Source organism: Carassius gibelio, chromosome A3, assembly GCF_023724105.1.
Source record: "Carassius gibelio isolate Cgi1373 ecotype wild population from Czech Republic chromosome A3, carGib1.2-hapl.c, whole genome shotgun sequence".
Classification (NCBI taxonomy): domain Eukaryota; kingdom Metazoa; phylum Chordata; class Actinopteri; order Cypriniformes; family Cyprinidae; genus Carassius; species Carassius gibelio.
The window spans coordinates 8538682-8549453 of record NC_068373.1 but is presented as its reverse complement, the minus strand read 5'-3'; the positions used below and the strand labels follow the sequence as shown (position 1 = coordinate 8549453).

Genomic DNA, 10772 nt, shown 5'->3' with positions numbered 1-10772 from the left:
AAAATAGTGTGTTATAATGTGAAAATTATGAGTAATAAAGTCAGAATTAAAAAAAAAAAAAAAGTAAGAATTGTGCGTTTGTATAACTGACTTTATAACTCGCAATTCTGACTTCATCTTGCAATTCTGGCATTATAACTCACAATTTTGACTGTAGAAATCGCAATACATATAAAGTGTCAATTATGAGGTTTTTTTCCCATAATAAACTTGAAATTCTGAGAAAAAAAAGCCAGAACTGCAAGTTTATATCTCCTAATTTTGACTTTATAACTCGCAATGGTGTGTTAGAAAATAAGTCGCAAATAAGTTGCAAGATAAAAAAGGACGCAATTACTTTGTTTTATGTAGTAGCAGAAACGGGCATTCATACATAAAAGCTTTAAAATGTTTTAAATGAATATATATATATATATATATATATATATATATATATATATATATATACACACACACACACACACGGTCATGAATCTTAACAATTTTACAAAAGTAATATTTTTATTTTAAGTTGCATTAATCTAGGTTAATATGCAGTAAACTGTCATTCATGTTAACCATACACAGAAAAAACACAAGAAAATCCATTGAATGGTTTTCCAGCTGTCCTTTAGTTAATTGAGAACATATGAAAGAACAAAAATCAAGATGGTTTCCTTTCAACTGAAGCGTATAATACATTTAATCCTCAGATTCTAGTATTATATAATACAAAAAAAATCTGCACATAAAAAAACATTTAATGTCAATAATTTATCAATATCTTTCCAAGAGGCTAATGGTACATCTCAACAACAGAAGCGTATTGTTAACAAATGTCTAATGACCGTATGCTTGGTTAGACAGTCAAACCCTCAGAGAAAACTAAAAACTATTGGTAAGACAAATCTTTAGAAATTCTTCTCACAGTAACACAATCTCTATCAAGTCCAAAAGCTAGTTTACAACAATGTAGTGTTTATGCGCCGCTTCTAAACCTAACCTCAAGCATCCCCACCAAAACTGCGACCAGGAATTTATTTAACGCCTACGATCAATAAAGCAGCAAAGTGTTTAGTAGAATGGCACTACTATTACCTCTATTATCTTGAACACAGTCCCTGCTTCTCAGATATGTGAAAACTAAGCACTCCAGAGAAGTCAATATGATGCTGACTGGAAGCTCTCAGTGGTTAATATCCCATTTTTCATCTCCAATTCAGCTCCTAAGTAGGGGAAAACGAAGAAATCTTTTGCTACATTATCAAGTTCAAGAGAAAGAAAGGACATTTTGTGTTCACACATGAGGCTGATCTACTTTAAACAGTCCATGCTAGTTTATAGGAGGAGTTATTTGGCTTACAGTGATTGAAGGAACAGCATTCAAAATACAGCACTGAACTCTCAAGGGCTGGATATAAAGGACGCTTCCCCGATAATGGCAAGGTTTTGGTAAATTGCACAGAGAGTTGTCTGGGCAAACAAAAGGGGTTTTGATTTCAATGCATTGGTATGAAATTAGCGTGGCTTCCTCCAATCAATGAAGGCATATAAACCACTAAACGACCGATTGGCCAGCATGGTGGACAGACCTCTTGGGATAAGACAGTATGCATTTTTTTGGATGTACGATGAAATGCCTGAAGATAATATAGAGGCAAGGTAGTGTTGCAAAAGTGATGCATTTCAATATTTTCCAAAGTCAAGTTGTAAGCTGAATGGATTTGAGTATTCAAATCAACAAGAACAAGCCGGTTACAATGGAGGAGGAGGCACTAAGGATGCATCTGTTAAAGAGAAGGAGAGGAGGAATAAGGCTAACGTGTCATATGAACCATTTACCAACGTTTGGGATTTCAGGAAGCAGGTAAACTGAGTCTGTGAAGTGAAGCTAGTAGGTGAGCCTGGAGGCCTTCATGTTGTAGCAGGGTCTGTCAGTCAGACCTCCCTGACCTCCGGAGAACAGAGACAAGCTTTCGGTTTTCTCCAGCACCACCTCCAACTCCTGGAAGTCCTGCAGCCGTGCCACGTCTTTATCCTGTTAAAGAACATGTATAAGCTTGAATGATCTGAAATAGGGTTGAACGATAAAACGGGTTTAAAAATCACAATTTATACTTCTCTCGATATTTGCACACTGGCTATTTATCATGAAAATATAAAGTATATATATACATTTTTTTTTTCCTCTGACAGTAGTTTTATCTTGTATTGATATGAAGCGTTCATGTGTATGGTTGCCAGATGTTAGGAAATCCCCCAGTCAGAACCTTTCTCTTAAAATGGATACATTTTCTGCTGAGTGCTTTACTTAATATTCCTAAGATGGCAACTAGGGCTGTGCAAAACAATTGAATGCGATTTTCATGCACATCTCATCAGTAAAGACGCTCCTGTAATTAGAAGTATATCCCCAGCACGTGCGTTCAGATCAGGGTTGCCAGGTTTTCACCATAAATCCTGCCCAGTTGCTTCTTAAAACTGGTCCAAAACTAGCCCAATCGCGCTTCCAGGAGGTTCCCCGATAAAAAAAGCTTCCCGGGGTTTTTCAGCAGGGTTGCCTTGGTAGAATTCACATTTTAGGGGCTAAATATCACGTTGTTGGTATTGGGGTTGCTTCAAACCGCGTACATGAAAAACAACCGCAGACTTGGCAACACTGGTTCAGGTGGAGCGGCAGTTACTACACAGAGCCTTAGTCTACCGACAACTAACACAAAATCGCTTTCAAAATCGACAAAGAATCGCCTGCAATCTTAACATCGATTTTGCGTAAATTGTCAGTGAATTACGGCTCGGTGTAGTAAATGCCAACACCAGTGTTGCCAAGTCTGTGGTTGTTTTTCATGTCCACAGGTCAAAGCAACCCCAATACAAATAACGTGATATTTAGCCCCTAAAATGCTAATTTTACCAAGGCTACCATGCAATAAAAAAAGTATATTTTAACCCCGGGAAGCAATTTTTTATCGGGGAACCTTCTGGAAGCGCGATTGGAGAAGCAACTGGGCAGGATTTATTGTGAAAACCTGGCAACCCTGATCTGAACACACGTGCTGGAGATATAGTTCTAATTACAGGAGCGTCTTTACTGATGAGATGTGCATGAAAATCGCATTCGATTTTTTGCACAGCCCTAATGGCAACCATGTGCAGAAAAAAGAAAGAAAGCAACAGCTGTAAATGTGTACGATGCAATATTTCACTCAAATGAAACATCCCATGATGCACTAGGGCTGTTCAGCTGAGTAAATTTCAATTTCAATTTATGCATTTAGCAGACGCTTTTATCCAAAGCGACTTACAGTGCATTCAGGCTATCAATTTTTACCCATCATGTGTTCCCGGGGAATCAAACCCCCAACGCTTGACCACTTGAGCTACAGGAATGCTAAAGAATTTCACACAAATAATCATTTGTGTTTAAAAACAGTAAAACCTCAACTTCACCAGTGTCTGCAGTTTAATATGATAAAATGGCCAAAAGTACTGTCAGATTTCAGACATTAGAATCAAGTTTGCCGCTACTGTTACAGCTTGATGTTAAAAAGCACTGCTCAGATTTACCAGCTCAGCATTAACCAAACCGAATGTCACTTTTATGCATCATCAAGATGTCTAAGAGGGCTTAACTAAGTCACGAGGAACAGATCAAAATCCCTATTCCTCCTTCAACAGCTAGACATATGCATTTGTGCAGGAAGTGATGTCTGTATAAATCCAAGGGAAAGCTCAAACAACAATACTGGCGCCAGGATGACTCTGTCGTTGTGCCCAACAACGCTCTTAACCCAAAACATGATTTATAAATGTAGTATAAATTCAAATGTTTTAGATGCTTACGACAGAATACAAATATCAGGGGAACACATTTATATGTAAACATGTTTTAAATCAGATTCATTCAAGGGATAGTTCACATCAAAAGGTTTAAATTCGGTCATCATTCATTCGCCCTCAAGTTGTTCCAAACCTGTATTTTTTTCTTTCTTCTGCTGAACACAAAAGAAGATATTTGGAATAATTTTAGTAAACAAACGGTTCGCAGTAGCCATTGAATTCCACAGTACGGAAAGAAATACAATGGAAGTAATTTTTTTTTTTTTTTATACCAAAATTCTTCAAAATATCTTCTTTTGTGTTCAGCAGAAGAAAGAAAAATTTGAGGCTGTGAGTAAACGATGACAAATTTTGAGTTTTGGGTGAACTATCCTTTTAAGTTTCCCTCTTCCCCTTTAAGAAATTGTTTCTGACATCTACATTAATGTTTAGGGCTATCATTTTTTCCAATTAAACACCCCAAAACTATCGATGAAAAGCGAAATTATTGTAATTGAAAATAAATGAATTCAATTATAAATCAAATAAAAATAATGAAATAATCCAAATAAATTATAATTAAAACTTTCTTTAAAATGTTCGTGTGTCTGACAGCAAATGCTAATGCAAAACTGCTAATGCTACAGTATTTGTGTACTGCTTATTGTAGAGCATCCAAATCAGTCCGAGGACCCGTCTCTGTTAGTTTACTAGTCTCTGAAGGCAGGAGGCTGAGAGGCAGATGACTTGACTTAGCTGTTAATAGGCTCAGGCCTCACCTTTCTGAGCATAGTGTTGGGCAGCTTGCGGATCTTCTCCACGTGTTCTGCGCTGATGTCCAGCTCGCGGCAGCACACACGGAGGAGGCCGCGGTACGTCAGCTCCTGCCGGTCCAGCTCCACCTCGATGAAGTCGTTCTCCCTGACGTTGGTGTTCTGGATGCGCACCTTCAGGACGAGCTCTGAGAAGAGACGGCATGTCTGAGACTGGGACTCGAGGAATCTCTCTGCATTCCTCAAACCTGTCTGATTGAGCGCTTGTGCATTTAAAGAAAGAGTGTGTTACAAACCTGTTAGTGGAGACCTACTGCTGCCTTTAAGTCATGTTACAAAGATCGAATTTATGAGATATGCATATTTTAAAGTCAATATGTATTTAAAGTGCCTTAAATGTAAATGAGCAGCTGTGATTTTGATTAAGATGTTTGCGGTCACTTTGATGTCTTATTTTTTTTTTATAAAATTTATATTTTTATTTAGTGAGGATGTATTAACTTGATCCAAAGTGACATTTATAATGTTTAAAAAAGATTCCCATTTCAAATAAATGCTATTTTACCTTTCTATTCAAAGAATCCTGGAAAAAAGAAAAGTGTCAACTTCCAGGAAACTATTAAGCAGCACACTTTTTTTTAACATTGATATGAAATGTTTCTTGTGCAACAAATCAGCATCACAGAATGATTTCTGAAGGATCATGTGACACACTGAAGACTGGAGTAATAATGCTGAAAATACAGCTTTAACAGGAACACATTACAGTTTTGAACATTAAAATACACATGCAATCATTTTAATTGTAATGATATTTCACTAAATTGTTTTCACTCAGTTTCTGAATAAATGCAGCTTTGGTGAGACTAAATGACTAAAAGTTAGTGTGTATGAAAATTAATTAGCATTAATCTTTTTCTATAAATAAATAAATATATATACATACATACATACATATATATATATTACACACACAACTAAATGTATAATTGTATGTATAAATGTAATTATTTAACCTATTTAAAGTAAAATTTCACTGACCGTCAAGCTTCCTAATAAATCCACACTGTACCTTGTACGTTAACAGGAAAAGTGCTGGTGAAGAAGAAGGGCTGGAAGGCCGGCATGGAGCCCCCGAGCTGGGAGCAGTTGATCTGCTGTGGGATGGAGGGCTGCCGGGTGACCGTGGCACTGGGGCCCTGCGGCTGGCCGGTGCCTCCGCTGGGAGAAGGAAGCGAGGGACACACCGGGCCATTCTGTGCTATGGGATGAGGGTGTGTAAACTCGCAGTGGTTGTTGTGAGGAGTCTCTGAGGAGAGCTCCATGGGCAGGCCGTTCTGCTCCATCACGGGGATGAAGGGTAACTCCTGCTGGCTCTGGCTGTCTGAGTAAAGGCTCTTGGGCTGCTGATGCGGAGGCGGAAGCTGCTGCTCTTGTGTCGGTGATAAAGTCGCTGGTTCTGACTCCAGGGGCTCTGCATGATTGTTGGTGCCGTTTCGCTGTGCTATGCTCAGGCTGTCGTTATCCATCTTGCTGTACAGGAAGGGCGCGTTGGAAAGATAGTTCGGGATGATTGGCAGCTCTGGTTCCTTCACCTCAGGCACGTCTTCCTCTTCCACTGGAGACAGATCCAGAGACAGTGGGGATTTGTGTTTTAGTGCACAATAATTATGTTAAAAATTGATGAATCAATTATAAATTATCATTATGGCCAATGATTGACAAACTGCCAGTAAAAAAAAATTAAATATCTAAAAAAAATAATTTCAAATAAACCACTACAACAAATTCAGTAATTGAACAAATGAATTTAGGCATCACAATATTATAATGTACAGTATGAAAATGGATATTCATTTTAAGATTTACTAAAGGTTACATTTATTAAATCTGTAGTGTTTTTTAAAGGTTTACTTTAAGCTAAAGCTTTAAAAAGTTTATGATGTCAAAACTGAAATATGGAATGTTTTAATTTGTATTTAAGAATTGTTATTCCCATCAAAGAGAAGTGATACAAAATTTAAAAATTGATAAAGTTATGTCTGATAAATTCTGTAATATTTGAGCAACAACAAAAAAAAAAAAGACACTAAAAACTAAAAGCAATATAGTTTTGAATGCTACAAATTTGTCTTCACAATATTATAAAAATGTAAATACAATTAAATGTAACACCATGTTTTAAAGATCTTCTTTAAAATTCTTTATCTATATTTAGCTTTTTAAAATCTTCATTATCTTTACTTCTCAGGAAAGTGCATTGTTAATTGACCATGTTAACACTGACTAAACATGTAAATAAAAAATGAAAAAATGAAATAAAACTATATGCTATACATGAATTTGGATATCACAATGTAATAAAAAAAATATTAAAAATACAAATGAATGAAAATAATGTAATAATCATTTTGAGATTTGTTGAAGATTGCATTTAAGTGTAAAAATGAGTGTTTTTAAAGATTAAGTGACAGCAACGGTAAATTAAGTATTGAAATAAATTATCAAATACTGACAATACTGATAAATAATAACAACAATAAATCTCTAACATTACTTGACCGACAATAATATATTGTGCATCCCAAACAAAAACAGACTTAAGACATTTGATTTAATATGCAAATGTATCATAAACACGAGTCACATGAATGCATCTGAATCAGTCATGATTTGTATTTATGTTGCATTTCTATTCTAACACAGAGGTTCCCAACTTTGGCCCTCCAGCTCCAACCCTAATTAAACCCACCTGAACAAGCTAATCAAGGTCTTCAGGATCACTAGAAAGTTACAGGAAGCTAAACGCTGCAGGAAAGTGGACCTCGCGGGCCAGAGTTGAGAAACTCTGTTCTAGTGTACAGATTCCAGTCAACATTACATTACTAGACTACAGACTGTAAATATCTAGCCGTATAGAAGGTATCAGAGCACCGAACACATCATGTCCTGTGATACAGAAGGTAGGATTTGTGAAAACATACCCCCAAGCAGTCTTCTGATTTCAGGTTTGGAAGTGAGTTGAACGGCTAACTCTTCTTTCGCTGTCAGAATGTCTTTGTCGGCTCCGGCGTTCAACAGATAGGTCACGATGTGTCTGTGGTTTCTTTTACAGGCCCAATGCAAACACGTCCTGGAGGAGCAAAGGACATCAGAACTACTTAAACATGGTTTGCAATGTGCACTGCATCAGAAAAACGAGTTTGAATGCATTCAGGCATTACTAAAACACTTGGCATGAATGTCAGGACAAATCTAACACCTCCGTTCAGTCGCTCAACAAATATCCACAGTTAGAAAACCAAGAGCATGTCAGGAATGTTGCCAGACTAGATGAAAGGTAAGGGCTTTTCTACAGAGCTCATGAACTACTCCGTTTTCTTCATTCCTGCTCTGCACATTATAAAGTGCTTCCTGCATTACATCATGACCCTGGGCTTATGCATTTTAAACCCTATTAAAACCACATTAAAGCAATGTACATGTTACACAAAGTAAAACAATCAGGTGCAAGAAGGTAGAGAGGTGATTAGCAAAAGACAACCAATTACAAACCGCCTAACACATTTGGCCCCGCCCCAAATCCACACCATTGGTTGATCCAGTGTCGCCTCTGCATATTAAAATGAAAGTGTTTTTTATGTAATAAAAAATGATTTCATTGAGGAGCAGCTGGGGGAAGACTAAATGAGTCGTTCGCACTGAAATTAAAGTTTCATCACCTTCAGGACATTCACAAGATTAGTTCTTCAAGGGAACAGATTTGGAGGAATTAAGCATTACATCAGTTGCTCACTAATAGATCCTCTGCAGTGAATGGGTGCCGTCAGAATGAGAGTCCAAAACAGCTGATAAAAACATCACAATAATCAACCAGTAATCCACACAAATCCAGTCTGTCAATTAACATCTTGTGAAGTGAAAATTATAAAATTGTATAATTTTATCATTTGCTCACCAAAGGATGCTTTGCAGTGAATGGGTGCCGTCAGAATGAGAGTCCAAACAGTTGATTAAAAACATCACCATAATCCACGGGTAAATTACATGACTCTAATGAATTGTAAATCCTCTTGATTTTCACAAACAAATCCACAAAGACGTTTCAAACTTTAAAAAAATACAAGTGTTTTGTCCATAACATCACTTCCTCCAGTAAAATAAAATATTATTGTCTGAATCGGGAGAGAAATCTGCACAGGCCAAGCAGCATTTACAAGCGGAAGCAGTTCTGCACAAATATGTCGATGTGAGAGGACAACTGGGAGGGAGTGTTATTATGGACTTGTATTCTCATGCTAATTACTGTGATGTTTTTATCAGCTGTTTGGACTCTCATTCTGACGGCACCCATTCACTGCAGAGCATCCACTGGTGAACAAGTGATGGAATTATCCAGATCTGTTTCAATGAAGAAACTAGTTTATCTACATCTAGAATGACCTGAAGGTGAGTACTAGTTTTGATTTCAGGATGTACTATTCCCATGTTCACTCCACTAGTGTTTTCACTGTCTGTCAGGTAATTTAGAATAAAGTCTGTTTAGGAAAAGGTTAGTATAACCGTCTGGAGGTGTTGATACGCACCACCCGTTGATCTCATTCTGAGAGTTGATGTTGACTCCGCTCTCCAGTAAAGTCTTCACCTCTTCAATGTCTCCGATGGCACTGGCCTCTCTCAGACGCTCCTGCAGCTCTATATCCAGCGATGTCGTTGACATTATTCAAGTCTTAAAGGAAATACAAGCTTCATACGAACTGACACACACTGCTTTTAAGACCGGAGACAAGAATAGACACTCAACTTGCTCCGCAGTGGCTTGAACTGGTGCCTGTTCTGGATGATTTTCGACAAACGAGTATATTTACAGTCTCTAGACTGAAATCAGATCAAAACGGCACGGTGTAATAAATCGGGCTGTGTTCAAATAATCTTTCGCCGACTACTGTAATCCACTCGTATGCGCCGCACCTCCCATGATGGGGGCAGTATTCTGTGTAACACCTTTAGATCATGATCTTTGGTTCCTACTGACGATAATAAATCATTCTTCACAACTAAGATAAGAGTCCAGAGTTCAAGGAAGACCAAAATATGTAGTCAATAAACAGACGCAGTGCAAATCTAATAAACTGATATTAGCGATTGATCAAGGAGCATCATGGAAGAGCAGCAGTTAACTGTGTAGTGTAGTTTCATTACATTTCAAACAAGGACTCACAAATATTTTGCATTGAAACGTGATAATTTACATATTTAGATATTGCCATTCAAATATTTAAAATTATGTTTGTTGAGATTTTAATTCATGTTACCCACCGATATGATAAGCAACTCCCGTTGCATTCAAGATAAACATTTGATCAGTTTTCTTAAATGTAAAACAATTGGATTTTGCAAGAATCTACGGTTAACATGGTCAAAGTTTAAATAACACTGCCAATCTATAATCCAGATAACCAATGGTAATGATCAAATAAATTAATAGATATTTGGATCTCAGCGTGGCTCCATCAATATTATGTGCACTGTACATCATTTTAAACATTTTGTCTATTAATTTCTTTTTGTGTGAAAAAAATACATCCTACAAGAACACATTTCAGAAAAGCTTAAGTATTATTCAGTCCACTCAAATCTAGATACAGTGTGATACTGTGCAAACTGATGTTATATTAGACAACGCTGTCCTTGTGAAACAGGAAGCACTTGTTGTCAGCATTCATATCAACCTGGAAAATAAGCAATCCATTTACAAGCCTTTGATGACTCAAGGCAGTGAATCATCACACTATCAAGTTAATAATTTTTGATAGCAAGGACGAGGTGTATAAGGCATGATGTCAGATTAATTTGCAATGGATCATGGCCAAGCATTGGATTATAGCCTCTAGCAAAAACCTTCAGAGGAAGATTTTCAATGAACAGAAGCAGGCAAGGGAGGCTTGACATGGACCATATGTAGCATCTTGAAGTATATTTTCATCATGCACCAGGTTTTGAATTAAGCTATAAAATGTAGTAATAAAATGCTTACAATTTCCTCCAATCGCAGTCCATTTCCTTTGGCCTAGCATTTTTAGGAATGATACCTCTCTTAGACCCCACTCTGGACATCATGATCCTGGGTAAAACTGTAAGAGAACTTGATGTTATCCTTTGGAATTCACACAGCAAAAAAATGGATGGACTTGCTCAGCC

At 37.2% G+C, this 10772-nt stretch overlaps 1 protein-coding gene across 1 annotated transcript; it reads right to left on the bottom strand.

Annotated features, from left to right (window-relative positions):
* Window positions 1-482: 482 nt before the first annotated feature.
* LOC127941195 (ankyrin repeat domain-containing protein 40) lies at window positions 483-9770 on the bottom strand. The gene is made up of 5 exons (XM_052536187.1): window positions 9158-9770; window positions 7556-7704; window positions 5644-6189; window positions 4578-4759; window positions 483-2017 (listed from the first exon to the last, which is right to left on the bottom strand). The coding sequence occupies exons 1-5, from the start codon at window positions 9289-9291 to the stop codon at window positions 1871-1873; spliced, it is 1158 nt and encodes a 385-aa protein (XP_052392147.1). The 5' UTR covers window positions 9292-9770; the 3' UTR covers window positions 483-1870.
* Window positions 9771-10772: the final 1002 nt, after the last annotated feature.